Here is a 26,490-nt window from a genome sequence, read left to right as displayed (position 1 = left end):
ACACAAACTGCAGGGCCAGCAAGGAAGCAGAAGGTGTGATGGCAAGTGGCCTGACCCAGGGTCAGGGCACCTTTTCTGGACCACTTGTGACTGGTAGATGGGCTCATATGCATGGATCAGCAGAGCACAGGCAAAGGAGAAGGAAAGAAGGCCCTGCCTCCACAGGGACCTAGGCAGTGGAGACTCAAACACTGGCACCATGCAGGCCCTGCTCACCATTTCCATCTCCAGGCTTGGCACCAGGCTTGCCGCACTATGCCTTGACCTTTGTCTGGCCTCCTCATAGGCAGAGCAGCTTGTGAGTCAGGTCAGTAAGGACACAGTGCGTTCAAGATGGGCAGCATTCATAGCCATCCTTGTGATTTCTGGTAACCTTCTCCTGAAGTCTGTGTTATTGATCCTGTTGAAGGAACTGATGAATTATTGTTTTAAGTGCATATTAAAATAGACAGGAGTCCACATTTCCCTTGCACCTGCCATCCTCTAGTGGGATGCACCTACGTGTTGAAGGCCTGTCCTCATGCTTGCACAGGGACTCCACACACTGGTCACCATAGTTATTAGTACTGTCATCACTGTTATGGCACAGAGTCCAGAAGAGCAGAGAAAGGCTTTCTCCAGCTCTTCCTTTCTCCTCATGGAGGCCAGCCCTGTTCTTTCTCTTTTCTCCCTGCTTTGAGAGTTGGCTTTGGAGCATCTGGAAGGCAGGGAGGCAGGGCAGTTCCTGATGGGTAGGGTCAGGTGCTAAGCAGCGATCATCTGTCACCAGGCTCTAGATCCAGTGACACATTTGTGTAAGGTGACAGCTCTTGTCCTGTTCAGACCCCACAGTTTATGTCTACTTCCTAGGGACCCTTTCACTTCCCCAGGGATCCAAAGAACATTTATGTAGCTGTGTGGTGGACTGTCTAAATCCTGAGACTGAGTAATCCTTGGAGATACAATGATAGGCATCTCACTATACTATATCTTCTGGAATGATCATAATTTTCCCATTTCATCAAAAAATGGTTTTTAAAAATCTGTGCTATAGACATTGAGACAGACAAGCAGCTGAGGAGACCCAGGGGTGGTGATGTGAGGGGGAGAGGCAGGAAGTGGAGGGGGAGAGTAGGGAAACTGGTTCAACAGATAGGGGCCAGACCATGGACCACATGTGAGGAAGGCAGGCGCCCATGGAGACAGCAGAGGGGATGGATGGACAAGCAGCTCTGACAGAGGCAATGAGGAGGCAGAAGGGCAGACTGTGCTGTGGACTGGGAGCCCCACTAGGAGAGCCAGGTTCTGTGCTAGCTGTTTCTTCCTGCTGCCTTGGCACTCTGTGGAGCAGCTGGGAGATGCCCCCTGTGATGAACACACAATGGGGCTTTCCTGGCTAATACCAGCACAGAAGTGGCCAGGTTTAAAGGTGGATTGGGATTCAGGTGATGAGCCTGCTGTAATTCCTAAGTTCTGCTGGGAAAAATGAGGAAGTGACATCAAGCCTGAGACTCCAGACTGAAATCACTAACTTAGCTGGAGAAACGTTTGCAGTTTTACAAACTTCCAGCCAACAGCAGTGCAAAGCTGCCCCCTCCCTCGCTGTCTTGCCTCCTTGCTCAGCAGCCCCTTGAGGGTTTCCAGCTCTTGCTTGCCTTGTGCCATCCAGCACCTTGCCTGCTGCCAGACAGCCCTGTGTGACCATAGGCCAGGGTCCCAGAGTTTCATGGGCCAGTGAGAAAGACTGCAACAACAAACTTTGGGGACTCTCAAGAGGCTGCCAGATTTTTTGGGTTTTTATTTTTTATTTTTTGTTATTTTGGTGTGGGGTTTGGTTTTGTTGTTGTTTGTTTTTTGCTTTTGCCCACTCTCAGCATCATTTTCTGCAGAAGGAGATATTTTGATACCATAATGTAAAAAACAAACAAACAAAAAAAAAAAAAAAAAAAAAAAAAACCATGAGGATAATTGGCAGCCATTTTAAAGTTTTTTCATAATATATTTGTCTTATTTTTTTTGTTATGAGAGGACACGAGTGCCAACAGAAGCACATGACGTCAGGGCAGATTTTCAGTATCTAGTCTCTTTCCAAACCTCCCCTTGTTTTGGGGATTGAGTTTAGGTAGCTAGGCTTATATGGCAAGCTCTTTACCCCTCAGCCATCTTGGCATCCCTAAAAAAATATTTTAAAAAATAGAAAATCCAACATAAATTTTCTCTATGTTTACCTTGGAATAATTTGGAGAACTTGTCCATTCAAATTTGTCATTTGGTGCACAGTCGCAGCCCACTCCAGTGCCTGGCGTTTGTCACAGTTGCTTGTAAAGGCCAGTCTGGAGTCACTCTCAGTTTCTGCGGCCCTCAGCCTGGTGCACACAGGTTAGGGAAAGTTAGGGGTCAGGCTAATGGGCTGGGGTGTCTGAGGATAAAGAGCAGATGCCCTTTTATGGAATGAAGTGCCTCCAAGAGGGAGTAGACAGACTGTCAGCTGTCCTGACTGAGCAGCCTGGGCACATGGGTCCCAAGCTCTGAGTGTAGGGTCAAAGTGTCTAGAAGAGTTGGTGGCTGTCTCCTGTACAGTGCGAATTCATCACTGAGGGCTCATGTACTGCAGAGATGGAACCACAGGGCCTCAGAGCCAGGTTCAGGAAAACCATTGAACTGTTCAGGTGATGGGGCTAAGACACTTGGAACAGAGTCATGTTGGAAAGAGGCAGGATGGACAGAGGGCACTGCACAGTGTTCTGGAGGGTCGGGTGGGGTCCATCTACACACCCAGGCGTTTTAGGAACATGATGGCCTGCCATTTTAGTAACAGATCAGAGGGCGTGGCAGTCCCCAGTATTCTGGGAGGAAAACACTGTTTTTCACAGCCTTTAAACTCTTTGTTACTATCGTGTGTGTGTGTGTGTGTGTGTGTGTGTGTGTGTGTTCACCCTGATGAGAATTAGGCTTATGCCTGGACAGTAAATATCAGTGACTACAAACAGGTTCATCTTGAAGATGAATCCCATTTGTAAATTCACACACAGCTGTGAACCAGTGTTGTAGAAAATTTGAAGCACTTAAAATTCCACCCCCTAGAATCTGGTTCCCACATTCTGTCATGTGCTTTAATTTTCTTAGCTATTTCCCTGCTGTTTGACATCAAAACATCTCCAGTGTCTATTTTACTTTTGTTGTTGGTAAATTCTCATACACTAAATTACTTTATGTCTAAGATGCTTTCTTCTCCTCTCTCTCCCCACACATCTCTTTTTAGAATCATTTCCTCAGAATAAATTCCAAGAGGTGGGATTACTTAGTCACAAGATACTGTTTCTTTCTGGCTTTGGAATCCCTAGAACTTTCCCCAAAGCTCTCACCCTCTCATCCTGCTGGATTTGTGTTTCCCTGTTGCTCCACAGCTGCCTTAGCTCTCCCAAGTTGGGCTGGTTTTCAGTTAATGATGTAATGGCTTTTACATGGAGGGTTATATTTTTCCATTTATATCTCTCTGTTGCTCTCCGCTCAGAGTTGCTGTACCCCCCCCACCCTACCCCAACCCCGGCCACATACCATGGTGCCCTGGGCACCCCAAGAATGGGGCCCTAAGCAACAATGGATATTCTTCCTTGTTTGGGCGGAAGCTACAACAGGGCATTTTAAAAGAAAGACAGTTGGAAGATGTTTAAACTATAAATAGATTTGAAGACATCTCTTATTTGGTCAAGGTGGTTCCAGAGTGAATGCAGGAGAGAGTTTATGTCACATCAAAGTTAACACGTGATGTATGATTCAAGGCAGAGATGGAAGAGTCCCCACCAAAGCCAGTCTTTTCTTCCTAGGCACTCCCTAGTTATCAAGATGGAGCACCTCCCCTCTAGGGCTCAATGGACAAAGTCTCTTGCTTATCAGTCCTCCCAGGGAGCTGGCTCTGGTCTTGCCCTGGTCACTTTCAGGCTCTCCATTCCCAAGGCCTGGGACAGGAGCCTTCCATGCCACCTTTGTCCCCTGTGCCTCAAGTTCTTGTGACTAGAAGTTGGTGCCTTCCTGTCAAAAGGGCTTTTGGTCTTCAGGTAGCCTCTGCCCAGCAAGAGCCCACATGAATGGGCTGCACAGGAGCACCACCACGCTGAGCTTGCCAGGGTGCTCACCTACACTCTTGTCCTGGTGATCTTAGGGACCATTGCAAACTCTCTACTCTGATACCTGTTTCTCTTAATGTGATTATTATGGCAAATCCATAGTTTTATAGAGAAAAACTAAGGCAGTGATATCCTGAGCCAACAGTTCAACTCTAGTATATTCCCCATAGAATCAGAACCACGGATAATTGAACAAAAACACAAATAATTTGCTCACAGCAGCACCATTCATAGTATATGAAGCATGGAAACACCCAGCACTTAGGACAGCTAAATGCAACTAATGGGGTGTGTACATGTGTGTGTTGCCTCTATTACAAATATAATAATTGGTGACTGGAGGGACAGCTCAAAGGTTGTGAACACTTCCTGTTCTTGAAGTGGACCAGGTTTTGATTCCCAGGACCCACATAGTGAGTCACTATCATCTATAACTAGTTTCAGGGAATCCAACTTTTCTTCTGACCTCCATGAGCACTAGGCACACATCTGATACACAGACACACATGAGAGCAAAACACTCCCCCATATAAGTAATCTAAACTTTTTAAAGAATACAGTTGTGCAGAGTGCTATGCTGCTAAAAGTCATGAAGGAGTCTGTACATGGTGGAAGCAGAAATAGTAACACAAAGTGAATGCAAGATCCACCTTACTCTCCAGATGCTTCTGTGCCTGTAAGTCTGATTGTTCTGGAGAGGACCACCATGACTACACTGACTACATAAAGTGCTTTGTCTGGTCCCCTGGCAGCCTCCCAACAGACTTGCTCTTACCATTTCACAGCCCACAAAACTGACCTGAGAGCCAGGATGATGCTCATCTTCTAGAGCCCGTGATGCCCTGCGTCTAGTGCCCAGGCTTCCTCCAAGACACTCTGTTGGGAGTGTCTTCCATAAATGGGCAGTAAGTTTCCTAAATTCATTTGCCTGCTTTTAAAGGCAACAGAGACCTCCATCCTCTTGATGCCTGCTTCCAGGATGAGGTGAGCATAAGTAAACAAGCTCTCCAGCTTTCTGATTCAGCCAGGAGGGTGGCATAGAGGGACAGCAAGTCTTGCTGCTCTCCGGCACTCTAGTGTACACCAGGCTGGCCCAAGCCAAAGAAAGGGTGACCTTGAACTTTTGATCTCTTATTTTCTAGAACTGTAGGATTACAGGCTTGCCCCTCCATGCCCGGTGTCTGGGGTGCTGGGGATTGAACCCAGAGCCTCTTACATGCTAGGCAAGTACTTTACTAACTGAGCCACACCCCAGCTCAGACACCACCTTCTGTCTATGGCTGCCTTGTTCAGTGACTCTAGTCTGTAGGTGCCCTTACACTCTGATGCAGTCAAAGGCACAGTGGCTCGGGAATGAGATCTGGGACCTGGCTCTGCCACGTGGCAGTTTCTGGCTTTCAGACATGTTATATAACCTCCCAACCTCTGTTTTCCTCTATTGGAAAGTATATGTAAGGGCGGTGACTGGAGCAAAGCTCACAGCTTGGTTATGCCATCTATGGTTATTCAGTACCTAACACCTCTGTAGGCCCTGCAGGGGGCTTGCTGGCCTGATGACACAATGGGCTCCTCACTTGTTAACTGAAGAATGGGAAGGCTTTTTTTTTTAGCAGTGTTTGAGAAATAGGAAATGCTAAGGGATGCTCCTTGATGCTGCAGTAGTAGCTGCTCTTACCTTTCTCATTATCATTGATTTGTTGAAAACTTTCATAAGGTAGCCCTGACTCTCAAAATTGCCTTCCAAGGTTGGGATGCTCATCTTGTAAGTGCTGAGCACAGAGACTCAGGTTTGTTATGGTGCATTTAAACACCAGTAACCAGCTAACCACTGCCCAAGCCACCTCTTAGGAGCAAGCCTATCAGGAACCAGGTCACTAGTGATGTGATAGTTTCTAAGAGTCTGCATCTTAGCACATTTTTGTGGGAGGCTGAACAGTTCTTACTAAGTTTGGTGTTGTGCAGAGTTTGTGTTGCTCACAAGACTAGAATTTTCAGTTCTGATAAAGCAGGACGCCCCACTGGTGACCCACTAGGGGCCAACTCCCTGCTACATATGGGGCTTTCATGGAAGGGAGAAATAATTCATATAGGCATGTCATCAGTGTTCAGCCAGTGACAGACAGACATGGTGGTCTGTCTGGTGGCCCTCACTATTGTGTATGAGCTGGTATAGGACTTGGCATCGACTTGGTGAATGGAGTCCACTTGGTACAGCCAAAGTTAATATTTTATACTGAAGGAATGAAGTAGTGTAGGCCAGATACCCTGACAGTTTACTTGGATTATTCCATTTCATGCTCAGAATGTACTAGGAGCAGAACACATACACAGATGACTTGATGCCCAGGGACCTCTGGTCATCCTGGTCAATCTCAGGCCTCCCTGCTCCTTGTGCTACCCTGAAGAGTAGAGCACTTCTAGACACAGGAACCTCCCCTTCCTGGGACTATTAGGTTTGTCGGAGCCCAGTTTTGGTGCATCTAAAGGAGGTGCACCTTCAAGATTTGCATGGCAGGGAGGAACAAGCTGCTATCTAGACAGGTATGGCAAGTTGAACCTTCCCATGGACACAGCAAAATGTAGGACCACAGCAAGGGGTTATGGTGTGGGAGCAGAAGCTAAGGCATGCCGTGGTGCATGGAAGAAGCTAATGCATCCATTCTTTGCAACCCAGGCCCTCTATATCTACTGATGTCACCAACAGCGCTCGGGCTTTACTAAACTGTGCAGTGCTGGGGAGGTCCACGCCTTGCTTCATTTCATCCTTGCCTTGCAGGAGAGAAGGTCTCATCTCTGGTTCCTTGTTCCTGAGGCCAAAATATGATCAGAGTGCTGGTGAAGTGTCCTAAGGTCACTGGGAACAAACTAAGGGAGCTGGCTCTCCCCATAGACCTCTTGGCTCCAGGGCCCCACCCATTCTAGGTTGGCTTCCCACAGGCCACTTGATCCTGGAGCAGCTGCTGTTCTTCATAAGCCTGGCTGGCCTTCCACTTCCAATCTTAGCCTGTTCACTGGTCCCTACTGGTGTCTTACTGTCAACTTGCAGTGCCTGAGATGAGCAGTCTCCGGGGGCTGAGTTAGGAGGTGCATGCAGGGCAGTGCTGATCCCCAAGTGGAGGCTCTTCATGAAGGAAGCCTTTGGTTCTGAATACCTGTGCCCAGCAACCTGTCAGGGCCAGGCCCCAGAAGTTAACAGCAGCTATAATTCAGCTCTGGCTTCTGAGCTTTTGGTTACATACACACTTGGAACTGAGTCGTAGGACCTGTGCTGGCTAGAGACATTTCTAGTCCCCAGAAGGACACCAGTCTTCTGTGGCTCCACCCTCCAGGACTAAACTCACAGTCACACAGGTCAGAGACTACAGGGCCTTGTGCCTGGCATGAATGTGAAACTGAAAGCTCATGACAGCAACTGGGGGGCCCTGGAGCTGCTAGCCATGATTGGCTGAAAGCAGGATTGTAGCAGCCTGGGCCAAAGTGCGGCTCCTCTGACTGCTAGCTAGGGAGACTTTGGAAAGCTCTCCTGCCTTCCTGCGTCTATGTCCTCCATAGCATCAATAATACAAGTTATGTTTCCCTTGCAGGCCATAGGATCAGCTAAAGAGACAATTCTCTGAGGCCCAGGATCTAGTTCAAGGTCAGTCTTCCAGTATCACAGGGCTACCTGGATCAGCTCTTACACTCCATAATTAGACCTAGGGTGCAGTCTTGGCCTGTTACACACTCACTGTGTGACCTTAGACTAGCTACTTAGACCCTAGGAGCCTTACTTCTGTAAGAATTAGGACTCCATGAGATAGTGCAGGTATAGATCTCAGCTCTAAGCTTGGTGGCATCCATCACTGGCCCTAGTTTCTGCTAGCTTGTAGCCATGCTTCCTCCCTGTACTGAGCCTGGGCTCTTGGTATGGGAGTTTCCTTTGAGCCCTGACTCTCCCAGGGTCTCTGTGTGTGGACTGGTCTTTCCAACTCAGTCTCTCCTGCAGCCAGTTACTCGTCCCTCACCACGAGAATCTCCTCATGAGATGCTTCCTGTAGGAGTCGGCAACAGTGGGCACTGTTGCTTCCCAGGCTTGCTCTACACATAGGAAGTAGGCACAGAGCTCCGTTGCCCAACCAGAAACTGGTCTTCACAGAAATGGCCTACCTTGTGTGTCAGCAACATCCATCCTCTGAGCCTACCGTTATCACCCAGGTCACATGCAACCCTCAAAGCCTCTTGAGTACTTTCTTTATGACCCAGTGGTGTGGGCAGCCTGCCAGTTTCCCCAGACCTCTGACAAGGCTGTACACCTCAGATATGACCTACTAATGGCGAATTCAGAAACTGATGTTAGCTGCTTTGGTCTGCAATGAATTATACACTTCCGTGAATTTATATGGAAAAAATGAGCATTGACCACATTTTATGCTATCGGAAATCATACAGTACTTCTTTGGGTCTTTATACCTAAGTACCATAATTAGTAAGGGAAAATATTTTTCTTCTTTAAAAAAAAACCAAGCCGGGAATGGTAGCCCAGGCTTATAATCCCAGGATGAGGGATATGGAAGCAGGAATTTCCGTAGTTCAAGGTCACTATTTGTAACATGGCCTGGACTATATATGAGACCCTATCTCAAAACAAACAAACAAACAAACATGCATAAACCAAATAATCAAAGCAATTGGCAAATAACCCAACACGTATTAACATTTTGTAGATAAATGATTCTTCCTGCATTCTCCCCATACAGGAAGCAGCTGGAAGGACCAGTATGAAGCTGTTTAATTTCCCAGCCAGTATGAGGTTCAGTGGAAGCAGACCAAAGAAAGCCCAAAACTTGCTTGGAGGGCCAGGGGTCACCTCCATGGATTTGGGGTTTTCCCTTTCTCTGGACTTGATTGTTGATTTTTGGCTTTATTTTAATTTAGATGTTTAGCCAGGATGTGTCTAGGGACAGGGCTCTTTCCTGGAGCAGGCTGAGTTTTTCTAGGGGGCAGGCTATGTCCAAATTAACTCTTCCCACCCCCCCACCCTCATTTCCTCATACGGGTTTCTTTCCTTGCCCCTTTCCATGGCATGGGTGTGGCTTGACAGGCTGACCTTCCACACCCACCACGTAGCTTCCCATGGTGCCTACTTGGCTCCTATTGCCTCTGATGTTTCTGCTCCAAAGTTGTTTTGGTTTTTTGAGGGTTGTTTGTCTGTTGGTTTGTTTGTTTTTCCAGTGCTAGGGATTTAACCCCAAGCTTTGTGTATGTTAGACAAGCACGGAGCTGTTCCTCTGCCTTAATTCTTACATGTGCTTTAACTTTTGTTAGTCCTCTCCACCCCCATCTTACTGTTTCATCTTGGCTAGTTACCTATTTATTCCAGAAGCCTTGTCTTCTTGAACTGTATGTATTTCTAATACTATGTCCCAAAGCTTGGACCAAGCTGTTCAGAGAACAAAGCACTTCTGTGGCCTTGCGCTCTCTGCAGCCCATGACTTAGTGGTAATTTTCCATGTCCTTTTGTTGGGTTTTCTTTCCACAGACTGTATCCTTGGATGTGGTGAAATCTATGGGGCTTTGAGGTTTATCAGCAGACAGGCATTTGGGTTTCCCTCTGGGCACACTCCCATTCTCTCCTGCCAGTAGCAACCGCAAGTGCATGTGAGCAGAGGGAGCACAAAGAATGCCAGAGGCCCAGGTCAGCTCTTGCCCGGCAGCCCACGGCACTGCCCAGACTTCTTAGTCTTCTAGCTCTGAATTTCTGGGAGTCAGGACAAGCCCACATGATCCCCCTTTAGAAAGACAAGGCCCAGAGTTGCTCAGTGTCTGTCCTGTACATCTACCCTAAAGTATGTTGAGCTTATTATAGATGCTAGCAATAACACACCCCCACCCTCACCCTAGTCTCAGTGAATGAGAGGCCTTCTGTCTCTTATCTACAAGAATTATAGTGACAACTAAACTGAGAGAGGATCTGTGAGGGTTAGTTACACATCTCCATCCCCTCCTAAGTTCTTGTTGCTGTTGTTTTCCAAGTAGCTTTACTGAATGTCCACTCTGTTCAGATACTCTGGCAGCCCCTTAGTCTCCACGAAAGTCTGTGAGAGCTATGGGCAGCAACCAAATCCATCATAAATTAGGATGCTGGACCTTGAACACAGACGCCTGGCGCCCCCACAGCTTCCCTCCAGGGTGCATGTGTAATTCTGAGCATCAGACATAACTGCAGTCACCAGGTTCCTTTATTGGAGTCCTATACCCCCAGTGACCTGAAGCAGGCTACCCTCTGGAGTTAAAGAGGGGTTGAGGTAAGGAAGGGCACCTTAGCAAACACCATAGATGCCAAGGACACAACTAACTCATTTTCTGTTTCATCTAAGGATGTTAATGTCTCATCTGTTCTGTGCATCTTTCAAATGTCTTTCTTCATCAGGCTATTGGGATCAGGGGCCATGCCCTGTCTGGTACTCCACCCCTATGTCTAGGATATCGGAGGCCCTCTGTGAATCTTTGTAGTATCAATACCCTTGTCCAGTGACAGTGGACATCACCAACTGAGCTGTGTCCTTACAGCTTCCCCACTCTACACTGGCCTGTCACTTACCCTTAGGCTCTCAGGCTTTTCCCCCTTGGTCCGCAGCCATGCTTCCTGCCACTGTGGCCACTCTCTTCACCTCAGAGCATCCTCTGATTCTGTAGCAAGGGTGTCCTGATGATCAATGGGCAGCTAGTGGGACAACAGTGTGCTGTTAGGAGGGGGCGGTAGAGTGGGGTAAAACTGGTGCTAGGCAAATGGACAGAGAAATAGTACAGATTTGAAGTAGGTGCCCAGGAGGCCAGAGCCCAGGGTTCAAGTGTCTTGGGTCACTGTCCAAGAAAATTGATGCGAAAGGGGAACATACGTGATTAGGACTTCTAGTCTCCAGCCTAACCTAGCCGGTGCTGGCCCAAAGGCAGAACAGCCACAATACTAGTTTCTTCCAGCTCCCCCTACTGGATGGGTCGCAGTCCCTGCCCATGGGAGTGGGCTGGGTAGCAAGGTCAGGCCTGGGCCATCTAGACCTGGCTGAGCAGCTGGTCTAGTGGGATAAGGATGGGACTCGTGGAGGTGGCCCTCTGTATGTATCTCATCACTAAAAATGGCTTTTCTAACACTTCCTGGAGGGGATTTGCATGTATCTGTTCACTATGAAGAAAAATGGGGGACCCCAACCCTCTAAGCCTGACAACCACAAGTAAGTAAGTGTAGGTAGAAGAGACCTTCACAGCTTCACTGCTGAGAGAATGGAAGGTCTGCTCTAAGAAAGATCATTGTTAATCTACCTAGACCTCCAGAACTCTGCCGCTCATTTCCCAGAGAATGCAGGGAAATTGATGACGGAGGCCCAGAACATGGGGTCGGTTACAGTCTCCATTGAGTTGTGAATAAAACTGACAGCTTTGTTATTTTTGGTATACTTAAAGACTAGGCACCAAGTGGCCACAGATCTGTGCATGTATTAGGGGAAATGGAAAATACTTTGGCGACTAAAGCAGCCGTCTGTGAGCTCACTCTCTGGCTGAGATCCTGGTGGCCTGGGACGTTCAGGGAGCCTTTCTGTGCACAGTAGCGGATCTCAGAGCCAGCACTGGAAAGACAAGCTTGGGAGTGTTTTGCTTGGCACGTGGCAGCCGCCGTTCTACCCAGTGTAGGCGCAGGTTTCTGAGCCTTTCACTTTTGGAGTCATCTTCCATTTCCTTTGATGACGCTTGCATCTCTGGGTACTCTTTACAGCACTCAGAGAAAGGAGGGTGCCAGTGCTGCCCCCGTGGGGTGGCTGTGGAGTGGGGTGCTGGCAGGGGCAACTAGTCTTCCAACCCTGCAGTAGAAGGTAAGGGTCAGAAGGAAGAAGGGCCATGCATGCAAATAAGTCAGCTTTGGCTCCAGTTGGATTCAATTCTCTGATCCCTGCTCTGTGCACCTCAGTGGTGGATCTGAAGAATAGCCTTGACCTGTGAGCATGGTATCCATGCTGTGACAAAAGAAGGGGCAGTAAACCCAAGGGCTCGGGGATAGCAGGAGGGAGGGGAGGTCTGTGAGTCATCAATCTGTCTGATTCTTGGGGCATTCTTGATTGAGGGTAGAGATACTGGAGAGGAGGCAACCAGGGAGCAATAAAACTTAACCGTTCTACTAAGGAGGGAAACTCATGGGTGACTCTGAGAGGGAAAGGGAACAGTGTGCTAGGATTGGGAAAGATCACAGAGTGCAGAGCAGATTAGCCTTGGATAGCCTAGATGCAGGCAGGTAGGGGAGGAGATGAAGAAGGGCCTCTGTGAAGAGACCATCAGCAAATGGGTGTGGGGCTGTGAAAGGCAGCCTGGTTCCCTGTTGAGCTAACCCTGAAGGGACAGTTGGTGCTTTGCCTGTTCCTGGGTACCAGGCCCTTGTCACTAGCCATCCCGCCCCCCCCCCCAAGATTTGTGGCTATCAGTCACATAAGGGCAATGCTCCAAGTCTTTCCACTTGTAGAGGACATGACCTATGGTCACATAGGCTCAAGACAAATCTCCATTATAATGTGGTAACTAAAGGCCTGGTGAGTTTAACCAATAAGCTTTCCTTCCCACACATTCCTCCCAGAAAAAGATATTTAATCTCAGGCCCACCCTGAGATGTGGGGTACGATTTTACTCATCCACTTTCTGCCATGACAATAAATGCCTTAAAATCATAGACTGTCTCTTTTCATTGGGACCCACCTTGGGGAGCCATGGAGAAGACCTTTGCCTATAGAGTCACTGTCTAATCCCACAGGGAGAAGGCCTCTCTGTGCTCCCAGCCATCGCAGACACAAAGCCCAAGCTCAAGTCTCAAGCCCTTAAGCTGAGAACTCTTCCTGAGGGACCAGCTAGAGCTCCCCACTTCTCCCCCTTGGCCCTGGACTAGATTCAGCCTGCAGGCCCCCACTTTGTTCTCAACTCTTTCTCAGCTTCCAGTAGGGCCTGGATGATCAAGAGCCTGAGAACCAGATGGCTCTGGCCTCCTTGCAGGCCTGGGGACACCCTCCCTCCGCCCTCCCCTCCTCTGAGCCAGCTCTGGCTGCCCTTTGCCTCAGAGTGTGCTTCCCCACCCATGGAGTGGTGTCCCTACAGCTCAGTGCCTGTCCAGTGACAGTATGGGGTAAGCTCAGTAAACTCCTGCATCCTGCCTTCCCAAATGGCTGAGCCCTGTGGTGGAGGGGACACTAGACTCATCACCCTACAAATGGGTGTGGTTTTCCAGCCTAACCCTGACAACCAAGTCCTCAGTCAAGAGCGGATGATGCTCAAAGAAGCCACTTGTTCCTTTATTCATAGAGAGGAGGGAAGGAGGCAGGGAAGAAATTGTTTGTTCCTGCAGGTAAATTTTAGGAAGCATTTTAGATTTTGTAAAGTGTATGCATTAATGAGGACACACCCTCCTCATTCCTCTTTCAAAACTGCTCTGTTCTAACCCTAGAGGAACTCGAGAACCATGATGTTTGGACCTGAGCAGCAGTCACCGCCTGCTGGTGAGACTGGGCCTCCCGTCTCCCAGAAGTATTTATTTCATCACTTACGTACGCCTGGCTTGGTGCCCTTGAGCGTCTGAAGATTCTTGATGTCTTTGAGAATTCAGACAGTGCATTTGATACTTACCTCCCTCTCCCAGCTCTTCCCATATTTACCCACCTCCCACCCACCCAACTCTCTTATTTTTTTAACCCATCAAGTCTAGTTTGTGCTGCCTAAATGTATTGCATATAGAGCCGTCCAAGGGCTACACCATCATAAAGAAAACTGGCTCCCCAACCTTCAGCAGCCATTGGTTGCTAATAAGCTTTCAGCTAGGACTGGGATTTTGTGTCTGTCTCTGACTCCACGCTGGGACTCTGTCTGACTTGAGCTTGGGCAGGTCCCTCATGTGCTGTTACAACCACTGTGAATTTGTGTGTACAACAGCTCTGTGGTGTCCAGAAAACTTGTTTCCTTGTAGTTATCTACCACCAGTGACTCTTACAACGTTTCTGCCCTCTTTTCCGAGATGATCCCTGAGCTTTGGAAGGAGGGATATAATTCAGGTGTGCCATTTAGGGCTCAGGTGCTTTATTCTCTTCATGGTGACAAATTGTGGGTCTCTGTTAGCTTTTATTTGAATTATGAAAGTTTTGTGTTCTCACCTAGGAAGTCAGACACAGGGAGACAGGAAAGACAGAGAGGGAACACGCACCTGTCACTTAGCATGTACACAGCAGCCATGCCACATGGAGTTCAGAGGGTAGCTGCCAGCCATTGTTATTTCTCTTCTACCGTGTGGGCCAGGGATGGAACTCAGGTCCTAATGCTCGGCAACCAGCATCTTACCTGCTGAGCCATCTCACCACCTTTACTTCAGCATCTTACCTGCTGAGCCATCTCACCACCTTTACTTCAGCATCTTACCTGCTGAGCCATCTCACCACCTTTACTTCAGTAGAATGGATTACTCAAAGGAGGAGCAACACGCCTGGCAAATTTCACATTTAATTTTAATAACTACGTATAACTTTTCTTCCCACTGTTTGTGTGCATGGATCTACTTGTTTCATTTTGAGCTTACTTCCAGGTGTTTGATATTTTTTGCTGATCTGTTACATTCTCCATTGCTTTCTTCAGATAATGGCTGTCGGCATGTGAGGTACTGGTGTCTTAGTTTGAAGTTAACTCTATTACATCTGACGTGTGCACACTTGCCTCCTCAGACTCCAGCAACACTGTTTACTTTTCTTTTCCATCTCTTCCTTCTTCCTTACCTTTCTTTCTCCTTTTTTTTTTTTTTTTTTTTAAAGACAAGATCTTACTGTGTATCCTTGGCTGTTGGTAGCTGTCCTGGAACAGGCTGGCCTTAAACTCACAGAGATCCTCCTGCCTCTGCCTCTGCCTCTGCCTCTGCCTCTTGAGCAATGGGATCAAAGGTGTGCACCGCTGCCACCGGCTCTGTTTAGTTTTCTAATACTCATCTCTCATCAACCTGAAGTCCCCTTTACAGTGCATTACAGGAATGGAATTAAAGGTTCAAAATCATTTCAGCTTCTCTCAAAAACACATGATGCAATAAGATTGCCCTCTTGAAATAAGCTGTCTGGCTTAGTATTTTAGTATTTTGAGTATTTTATTAACTTATTTGAAAATATTTTATATTAATTCTTTTGCATGTGTGTTGATACGTGTCCATGTCAGTGTATGGGGATGGGTGTGTGGGCATGCATGGTATCTGACAGTTATTATCAGGTGTCTTCCTCGGTTGCTCTCTACCTTGTTTTTGAGGCAGGGTCCCTCCCTGAGTGTGGAGCGGCATTTTAGCTCAGCTAGGCTGGATGGCCAGTAAGCAGCAAGGATGCACCTGTGTCTGCCTCTCCAGTGCTGGTGTTATAGAAGCGCATCGCCACACCCAGCTTTCACCTGCTTCTTGTGCTTTCATGGCAATCATTTTGTTGACTGAACAATCTCCCAGCCCCTCTTTTCCTTTCTTTTTAAAAAATAATTTCTATTTTTGAAATTAATATAATTATATCATTCCCCCTTTCCTTTCTTCCTTTCTTCTTTCTAGCCATCCCACGTACTCACCCTGTGCTCCCTAAAATTTATGGTCTCTTTTTCTTTAATCATTATAACACATAAACACACACACAGTCTCTAAAACATACACATACAAGTGGTATTATGTGGACAGAAAAGTGTTGAAATTGTATGTATGTGTGTGTATACATATGTGTGTAGACACATAAATATAACCCCTGCTCAGTCCGTATAGTGTTATTTGTATATGAGTGTTTTGGCGGATGATCACTTAGAACTGGATAACCAGTTGGTGTGCTCCCTTTGGAAGACTTGTTTCAATATCCTCTTCAACCCAAAGAAACCCATTCAATGAAAACACAACTCAGTAATTAGGAACACAAGCTGCATCTATTTTGGGCAGATTTACCACCACACTGTCTATTCCCCTCCTAGGAGATCCCTTACCACTTGCCGTTCGCTGTCCTGTTCCCGTTCCTCCTCTCCTTCTCCTCCCTCACTCCTCTCTTCCGTTTTCTCTTTTTCCCACCTTCTCTCCCCGTCCAGTCATGTATTGGCTTAACATAAATCTACAGACTGTTTCTCATACTCTCAGCGTCCCTTGTTTTCCTATAGTTCTTTGTCTAGGGGCTGAGACCTCATGGGCTTTTCCACCTCCATGTTAGTGTTTATTGGTACAATCCTTGTTCAGACAGCCATGTTGATAAGACCTCCTGGTACGTACAGTCTCACAGACAGCACAGTCCTTTACAGTCTTCCTGCCCCTCCTCCACAGTGATCCCTGAGCCTCAGGTGTACAAGATGTATGTGTTGGCACTACATTCTACAACTCTGGTTTGCTTGGTGGTGGCTCCATAATGGTGTCAATCTGTTGCAAAGAGAAGTTTCCTTGATGCAGGATGAGAACTGCACTTGTCTGTGGATATGAGTTAATATTTAGAATGCAGTTAGGCATTGTGTTGGTTTAGTAAAGTGCTGGCTGTGGTTGTGGATTCTCCTCTAAGAACCATGACTTAGCCCCGGGGAAGTTTCTAGTACCAGGTGTGATTTTCCTTCTGTTGGGCTGGTCTTGAGAGCAGCTAGTGAGCTGGTTAAGGCCAAGGTGTGAGTGTACTGCGGCACCCTTAGGCGGGTCCCGCCATGATGCTCATGGCGGTTCATCAGTGTCACAGCTGAGCAGGACTGTTGGTTGCTTCACTTCTTTGGAAGCGTGCCTGTGCCTTCTGGTATCAGGAAAGCTAGTCCTCAAGGAGGAGGCTTTTGAGTCAGATCCAGTTTGAGTCCTCTGGGTCCTGTGTCCAAAGTGTATAGTGCTTTCAACAATAGGGACTCTCCTTTTACCTCTAAGGGCAACCAAATGTAACAGCAGTAGTCTCTAATATTTAGGAAGTCTCTTGGACATCCCAGACCAACAACTCAACAGAGGGCTTCTCATAGCTGGTGCTGGGGTTTCTGTTAGATGTTCTGTGGCTCTGTGGGGAGTGTTATCATCTGGTCTCTTTTCATTCTTCGGGTGGTCTCAATGGCCCTTGCTATGCCAAATCTGCCAGGTTTTACTACAGCATATTTACCAGCCCTAAAAAAAGATCTGCAAATAGTTCTGGCTTTCTTTGTGCTCTGAAACTGTTCAAATAGTGTTCGATTTTCTCATGAGGCTTTATGGATGAGTTTTATGAATCAAGTTGATGTCATGCTTCTCAATTTTAGCAACTTTCTCAGTGTTTCCCTTTCATAGTGACTGAAAAGGCTTTTGGTATTAGAAAGTTTACTGTATCTTCCTGAGACGACTTGGAGAAGACATCTTTTTCTGTCAATCATTCATTTCATCTATCTTGGTCTTTTTTCTTAAGTTTTGAGAGTTTCATGCATATATACAATGAAATATGATCACATGGACCCCCATCTCTGGCCTTCAGCTCCTGCTTTTTTCCCTCCACAGCCCCTTCCATGCAAGTTTTTAAAATCACCTATCAAGGCCATGTGGTGAGAGGGGTGGGCCATCCATGGAGCATGGGAACTACAGAGACTGTATCCTCAAAAGAGAACTCTTCTCCCTCTCCAGCAACCACCCAGGGCCAGAGCTCCTCAGTGTGGTGAGGAGCCTACAGGTCATCTTCCTTCTAGGCCAGGATTTTGGCCGCCTTGGTCTTGTGTTGTGGATACCTTCAGCTGCTGTGAGTTCATGTGCTATGGCTGTGCATGTCAGAAGACGGCAGATGTCCACCTGTCCTCCAGGGTCAGCGTGTGCTGTGGACCTCAGCATGGTCTCCGGTGGTAGTATGGGTCATGGACACCAACACAGTCCTCAGCAGTAGCACAGCCCAGAGGCATTAATGTGGCTTCAGGTGGCAGTATACACCAAGGATATCTATACGGCCTTCAGTGGTAATACAGGTCACGGACATCAGCATGGCCTCAGAGGGCAGTGCAGGCCTCTCGCATCAAGACTCAGTGCAAGTTTTTAGTGTCTTACTCTCAGACATCAGTGTTCTCATCTCTCCAGTGATGCCTGTCCTCTTCAAAAACAGAAGCTTTTTGGGCCAAGGTTGAGAGTGGCTCAAGTCTGTGGGTAGAAACGTAGATATTTAGAAGGCATTTTAAAAAGAGAACTGAAACTATTTTCACTTATCTGCATACTTGGAATCATATGCCCTCTCATCCCTACTTATATGCCAGTCTTTTAAAGTTTTTGTTTCCCCTTAATCATACATATTAAAGACTTGACTTTTTTTTTTTTTTTTTTCTTTTTGGTTTTCTAAGACAGGGTTTCTTATGTAGTCCTGGCTGTACTGGAATGTGGCCTCAAACTCAGAGATTCACCTGCCTCTGCCTCTGAGTGTTGGGACTAAAGGCCACACCACCACCACTTTTTTTCCCCAGAATTAAACATCACCTTTACTTGTCTCTTTTGATTTAAAAAAAAAAAAAATATATATATATATATATATATGGGCCAACAAGCTGTCTCAATGAGGAAAGGCACTTGCCACTAAGGCTGACCACCTGAGTTTCATCTCCAGACCCCATGTGGCAGTAGGTGAGAGCCTACTTCTGTGAGCTGTCTTCTGATTCCCATTTGTGCATCACAGTGTGCAGCACACACACACACACACACACACACACACACATATACACTCATACACACATACACATACACACTCACATACACACACACTCATACACACTCACATACACACACACTCATACACACACACACACTCACATACACACATATACACACACAGATACACTCATACACAGACACATACACACACACAGAAATATATAAATATAATTAAAAATTTTAAAGTTATTTCTGCTTTTGTGTTTTTTATTTGTTCTCCTTTTTCTATTTCTACAAAATAAATAATTTCCTTTTTATCTAAAGTGTTAAAGTAAGTATTTGTAGCTACATTTCTTTTCTCTCAGTTAAACAACTTTGCATTATATGTGGAAAGTTTGTAATTTTATTTTTGTCTTCTCTGAACAATTTGGTGAGGTTTTTTTCCTTTCTGCAGTATAGTTATTTTATAAAGTTTGTTTTCACTCCCAGCACAGAGGAGGGAATGGAATTGCTCCAGACCCACCAAGCACATGGGTTCTGAGTGTGGGAGGTATGATTTCTCCCCAAGGAAAACGGGGCTGTTTCCAAGAGTGGGGAGCAGGGTGTTGGGCAGACCAACACGTCAGCTTCTTTTCTTTTGCCAATAAAGTTATTGAAGGATCAAGTGAGAGGTTTTTTTTTTTTTAAACACAGCACAGGGTCCAGCGGAAAACAAGCCTAAAAACAGTAAACAGATGGACGCCTCCCTCACACTTCTGACATGTTCTGCCTCATGGCTCTCTGGGGGGACTTCTGGCTCAGCCATCAGCCTCCTCACACCTATGGATCTCCTGAGGAAACCTGAGGCTATGTCCTCTTTTCACCTAGGGAATGTGAAGGGGATGGATGGGACAAACCCCAGGGTTTTGTTCTGGCTACAGGACTTTGCCCACGTGCATTTGCAATCACTAACGAGGCCATGTGCTCATACCGGAAACCATGGCTTCTCCCCACCTGACACGTGACTGTCCCTTGCTGAAGGCCTGGGAAACATTTGTCTCTGGCAGTTAGAGGCCACAAACTTTCCATAAGGCCTTTTAAGTAAGGATTCATTCAGAAGTTCCCAGTTTGCAGGGTAGATGTTAATTGGTAGGCATTAATTAATACAATCATATCCATCCTCTCAGGGAGCCAGGGCTGCCCGCAGACAGTGGGTCTGCTTGGTGCTGTCTTAGAGACCAAAGCAAACCACGCAAGCTCTAATGAGCACTCTGTTATTTCATTTGGTATTTACCAGGATGGTTTATGGGGTGGAACCACACAAGTGTAGCTCTGGGTGCCAGCTCCTCATTTCTGAATTCTGAAAGTCATCTTTTCAGGCAGAGCAAAAAGAGCGTGGAAAAAAGTCTTTCATCTCAGATTTTGAAAGAGAAAATAGAAAGTGGTAAAATGGAAAAGTGGCAGATTCTCCTGCCGGGCAGGTTTCTTTTCCCCTAGACACAGCAGAATTTTCCATACTGAAAAGATAGCGGTGTGAGAAAAACCAAAACCAGACTGGGGCTGGAAGTGAAGCAGGGCGGCCAGAAAGAACAAGGGTGCAGTGAGTCTTCCCTGGGCTTGTGGGGCGCCAGGCCAGCCGTGGCCTTGGCTCAGTTGGGCTGCCTGCGAGGTCCTGACTTGCAGAAGCCTCTGCACATCACCAAGCAGGGGTCCTCTCTGAAGGCATCTCCTTTGTCAGTGTGTCCAAAGGTGGTACAAGGCAGAAGCAAAGTTGGGGGAACTATTTGCCTCAAAGGAGGGCTGGTCTGTGAGGGCTGGCATGGTTGTGTGATGGTGCTCCCTGGCTACAGTGCCCCTAGGTGAGAGGCTACAGCTGCATTCCTTCCACCCCCAGCTTAAGCTGGGACCCTCTTCCTTGGGCCAGCCCATGCCTCCCAGTCCCTACCCCTAGCACTGCTGTCAAGATAGGCCTGGATTCCCACCCCTGTCTCCCCTATCTTTTTGGAAGCTGTGGAAATTTGGCCCACTCCTTTCTCCTCCTAAGCCTCCATTTTTTTACATACAGAGTGTGCACAATGAGAATTAAGGAGTCCTGAGACCAGCACCCTGCCTGCATGACAGACAGTGGCTATTCCCATCACCTAAGCCTCCCTTACTGTGTCAGTACCTCACAGTCTAGTTCAGTCCCGTGGCATCACCCATCCCCACTGCAGCCAAAGCCAGTGGCTGGTCCAATTACTGTCTGTGGTAGTAGGCCAACAGCACAGTGTCATCTGCTGCAGTCACTGTCTAAATAGGAACAGGAGCTGTACTATCCCAGGCCAGATGGGCTCCCAGCACTGGTCCAGCTCCTGGGTGGTCCCATGTGGCTGATGTCTGGGGGCCTACCTTCCATGGTTATGGCAGTTGTAGCCAGACCATCCCTCCCATAGCCATCCCTCTGCTATTCCTAGTGGGTCTGTGTGGCAGAGCTGGCAAGGCCCTAAGGTCTGGGTGGGCCACTGATGTAAGACCTGAAACCTGATGTGCTCAGGCAGGCCTGGGATGTGTAACAGGAGGGAGGAGCCCCTCTGGAGGATGTTAATCCCAAAGTAGAAATGAAGAGAAAGAGCTAGAGCCTGGGCACCCATGCCCTGCTTCAGCTATTATATGGCCGCATCCTGACTCATTGGCTTCCGGGTACTCCAGGCAGCCTGTTGCAGTGTAACGGATGCCAACAAGATGGATGCTGGACAAAGCTGTGTGTGGATCCTGCCTTGGACACTTTCCCACTGTGTGGCATCAGGAAAGTAATGCAGTCTCTTCTAGCTTCTGTTCCTTTGTCTGTAGAAGACAGACCAGGGTTTCCTGGTGACCACATTGTCCTTACACACAACAATCTGACTGTGTCTTCAGTTTAGGACCAGGATGTAGTAAGTGCTTAGTAACCCTGAGTCAGTACCGCCTCTTCTTTTGGACAGGGTCTCATGAAATGTGGGTGAACAAAGTTAGAGCTTTGTGCATGCTAGGTAAGCCCTCTAACAAGTGAGCTGCAGCTCCAGCCTCAGCCCCAGTCTGATCATATCTTGAGTTGACACCTTTCCTCATCACCCATAGCACAAGAGTGACGAGAAGCATCTCATCAGGTTGTCGTTTGGGTTAACACAGACACACCCTTCACTCTCAGTCTCCTTTTCAACTCATGTTCACCAAGCAGCTCTGTGTGCTTTGCTCTGGGGATGCAGGCCCAGAGCAGGGAGACCTGCTTCCAGACCTTGAGGAGTTAGCTGTCAGGATTCAAGGAGCATGAACAAGCATCTGGTTTATGTTATAGGTATAGACGTATCTCCTGTGGTTGGCTAGAACACTGAAAAGGCTTCCCTGGGTTCCTGTACTGTTCACAACAGAGTATCATTTCTGCAGCCATGTTTATTGAGGGAATACAAAATCATGACTGCCTCGATGCCCAGCTTCACAAGACTGACCCCAGTCACTCACCCTGTCCTCGCTACTATGACATAAGTCTAACTACTCAGGGTCTGAGGTGAAGACAGGTGTTAGAGTCTGGGTGTTTTATAGAAGGGATTCAGGAACTGACTGTTTATACAGTAACGAGCCCCTGCCCCTCCACAGGGTACGCTGAACTCCTTTGGCCTTGGTTTGTAAAGCACTCACTACTCAGGAATGAGGCTTGGACCACACTCCCTTGGTACAACACAAGGGAGTCTCCAAGTAGAGCTGTGTCTAAGAAGGGCCACTCTGGTGGCCAGTGGGATGAATATGGGAGCCGCAGCTCGGCAGAGCTGTTGTAGATCTTAGTACACAGTAGTGAGACTGCATGCAGCCTTTGATCTCTTCAGTCTCCTTCTCCCAGGGGTGCTGGTCTAGGAAGGGACAGCACTTCCCCACCTCCTGCCCTGCTCCTGGGCTGAGCTGCTGGCTGGTCTCTGAATCAGCCAAGCTGGAGTCTGCACACTGCATCTGGAACCACCCCACCCCATGGCCCACATCCCTCCACCCCCACACGGCACTTGGGGGATGCTTTTTGTTGTGGTCTCAGCCATAATGGGATTTTCAGGATTGCCATGAATCCTCAGGGAGGCAACCAAGTTACACTTAAAAAAAAGAGCAGGAAAAACTAAGTTCAAAAGAAAGAATAAATCTGTGAATTCAAACCCACCACACTTAGAATGTTTATTCAAGGTAAATTATTATTAATTATTAACATTTGGAAAACGGTACCATCAGAAGGAAAGGAAATGGACAGAGGCCCTGTGAGGAGCCAGCAGATGCTTCTGTGATTTAATGGTTTCCTGGAACAATGTGAAGCTATTTTAAAAGCAGACGAGTGACTCATTGTACCCAGCACCCAAGCGAGCAAGGTTCTCCCTGGTGGCAGGAAGCCTGAGATGGAGGAGGAAGCCGAGGTCCCACTCCCATCTCTGTCACTTACCAGCTGTGTGACCTCGACAATTTCACATCCTCTCTGAGCTTCATTTGCCTCCTTCACAGAGCAGGAGTTTGGAAGGATAAGTAAGAAAATAAGCTTGTGCCTGACATGGTGGTACACACCTTTGAACCCAGCACTTGGGAGGTCGAGGCTCCTGAATCTTTGGTCTGTAACATAGTTTCAGGACAGCCTGGTCTACATAGAGAACCCTGTCTCCAAAAAAAAAAAAAAAAAGTTATTATTTCTTCAAACAGATTGTCTTACATCACAATTATGTAATATATGAAAATATATACAGTGAATGTAAAATATATACCATATTGCATTTGTAACATTTGACATTGGTCAGGATTTAGTGTACATTTTGATAAAGTTAGATATTCTAAGGCTAACCTGATAATGAGGGTCTCCTTAGGATTAACTACATTTAAAGCCATTAATTGTAGAAATCTTACATTTTTCAAAGATTTATTTTTGCCATATTTAATTAGATCTGTGTGTATAAATATTGGGACACGTGCATGTGTGTACAGGTGCCCACAGAAGCCAGAGGCACCAGATCCCCTGGAACTGGAGTTACTGACGATTGCAACCTGCCTGTCGTAGGTTGGGAGCCAAACTTGGATCCTCTGCAAGAGTGGAGCACTGTCGTGCCCATCTCTCCAGCCCCAGAAAATCTGAAAGTAAGGGGGGCCTGGAGACCCTGGCTATGGACATGGAAGTCATCCGACACCGGCCTGCTGGCTGCTGATCCAGTGCAGAGCTTCGGGCAGCACTGCGTTTTGTACAAGTGTTGTTTTTGTTTAAGTTGTTAAAGCTGTGCGGACAGAATTTTTTTAAACTTTGGATCTATTTTTAACCTTGAAGTTTTGTGTGTGTGCACACTTTCCAGTGGTAGGATTTTTTTTTCTGTACTTCATTCCTAGATGGAGTTTATAAGGTCAGAGGATGTGTGTACCATGGCAGTGAGCTTTTGGGCTTTCTGTATGGTTGTAGCATGCTCGAGTTGTAGCCTGGTTTGTTTTTGTTTTGTTTTTTATTTTTGTTTTCTTTTGGTTTTGAGACAAGGTTTCCCTGTGCAGCCCTGACTGTCCTCAAACTCACTCTGTAGACCAGACTGACTCTGAACTCAGAGATCCACCTGCCTCTGCTTCCAGATTGCTGGAATTAAAGGTGCGCCAGGCTGCCAGGGAAGTTGTAGCATTTTGTAATTTCTCGTTTTATCCCTGGTGGTTTCTTGCTTTACGGGTTTAAGTGTGGTGGTGTTTCATGCGTAGAGCTTTGGAGCCATTGTGTCTTCTTCATAGGTTGGTCTTCATCTACATCAGCCATTTCTTTTTCTCGCTCATCTTCTGTCTACACTTGTACTGTGCATGGCTTCTCCTGACCGGCCTCATACGCCGTACATCAGTCCTGCTCACGGAGGGCTCCCTGAAGGGCACACCACTCACGTCTCTTTATTGTCTCCAGCTGAGAGCCATGTAGACGCTCAGCTCAAAGAGCCAGGCCCTGCCCTTCCACCTTCTCCCCCAACTGAACTGTCTGGGAACCCCCATTTCCAGCCCCTCCCTGCTCATCACCAGCTGTCAGCATCCTGGTTTCGCATCACATCTTATTTCTTGGTCAGCATCTCAGAAGAAATCTCTGCCTGCTGCTGGTTTGTTTGTTTGTTTGGTTTTCGTTTTTGATAATTGTGTTTTGTTTTGTTTATATAGAGAAATATCTTATTCTTAACTTTCTCTGTCCTTTCATAATTCACAACTGTATGAATGATGCACATGTGCAGGGCAGACAGACAAACAACTAAATAAATAACTAAAACCCTCAAAAGCTGGTCTCCTGGGCATGGCAGCTTAGACTTGGTTATTAAACTCCACCTGTCATTAAAAAATGGGCTGTTATCTCCCATTTGGATTATAGTTTGTAAAAGACCTTGTTGAAAATTATGCAAATTAGACAGTCTGCGAGCAGCTTATCCATTTTGGTTGTTGTTCGAATGTTTGGTGTGTAGTTGAGCACAAAGAATGGATTGGTTAGACTTAAGTCAAGTCCAAATAGTCTGCTCCATTCCCACATGTTGCCCTTTATACCTTCCTGCTACAGAGACTATGGAATACTGGGTTGTAATGTCCCCTCCCGTAACTCAGTGTCCTCTTTAATCCTAGGAATCTACCTTCTGGACTTGATCTACATTGACTCTGCATATCCTGCCTCTGGCAGCATCATGGAAAATGAACAAAGATCCAACCAGATGAATAACATTCTCCGAATCATTGCCGATTTACAAGTTTCCTGCAGCTATGGTTAGTACCTTACTGCTAGAATTGTAAAATTTTGCATTGCTGTAGTCTGGATCCAGCACGTTGGCTAGAAAAGCATCAAGAATCTGGTTAGCCCCACACAGCTCCATTGGGATGTCGTGAATTTTAGACATGGGCTAGGCCTTTTATGCATTTCCAAGAACTGTAAACTAGATGCCCCTGTTCCTTAGTTACACATGAGAAACACAGTTTGACTCTCCAGTGAGTGGCATGTCCCAGGTCTGGCTGGCTTTGAGTCATTTATCCTCGAGAAGCCTGGTGGGAAGCTCCAGACAGCTCTTCTTCAAGTGGATTTGGGTCCAGATTCTTTCTACTTGTGGCTCTTCCATTTGAGTCCTCCCATCGGCTCTGTACTAGCCTGGCATAGACGAGAAGAAAGAAGCTGACAAGGGTAGTTTGTCAGCCAGACTTGCAAAGGGCACACATCACTTTTGCCACAGGAAGCTAGGCCATGTAATCTAGCTGTGGACCTAAGTGGAACGGAGTAATGGTTTGGTAAGCAACTGGCCAGGCTCTGCTGCATATGGCCAGATGGCAGAGGGGGAGCAGGACAGCAAGTGCCGGGAATACACAGAGAGGCTCACTGGAGACTGCGTACAGCTGAGAAGTTAGAATGCCATCTACATGTACCAGTTGTATACAAGCCTGTGACCTTGGTGTGGAGGCTAATGTGAATCAAGTGTCCTTTATGAGAAGGAACTGCATGGGTCTGCAGTGACAGGGAGAATGAGGAACAGAGCTGTAAGCCGGCCTCTCACAGCAGGATAAAGGAACAAGTCAGTGCACTGAACGGGTATGAGAAAAGAGTCCTACCTGTCACATAGGGTGTGAGGCAGCCGGCCACTTCTGCTTGGGAAGACCACAGGGAAGTCACGGGTCACCTCATCTCGGGGCAAGAGAAGTTCACAGAATAGGGCAGCTCTCCTCTGAGGCCTGCACTCCCGTTGGCAGGCTTGTTCTAGAGCCTCCAGACACCCTCATTGTCTGTAGACCAGCAGAGCAGCCACAGACTCAGCTTCAGAGTCACACCAGGGAACAGATCTCAGTGCCCATCTT

At 47.2% G+C, this 26,490-nt stretch overlaps 1 protein-coding gene across 1 annotated transcript in view; it reads left to right on the top strand.

Annotated features, from left to right (window-relative positions):
- Positions 1 to 26,490, top strand: part of RALGPS1 (Ral GEF with PH domain and SH3 binding motif 1) — a 228,257-nt gene that overhangs the window by 167,034 nt on the left and 34,733 nt on the right. The window contains exon 9 of the mRNA XM_080927222.1: positions 25,279 to 25,416. Coding sequence (XP_080783348.1) covers positions 25,279 to 25,416 — 138 coding nt within the window. The remainder of the gene's footprint in view (positions 1 to 25,278; positions 25,417 to 26,490) is intronic.

Source organism: Micromys minutus, assembly GCF_963924665.1.
Source record: "Micromys minutus genome assembly, chromosome: 13".
In the NCBI taxonomy this organism is placed as follows: Eukaryota; Metazoa; Chordata; class Mammalia; order Rodentia; family Muridae; genus Micromys; species Micromys minutus.
The sequence above is the reverse complement of the archived record's forward strand: the minus strand, read 5'-3'. Positions and strand labels throughout refer to the sequence as shown.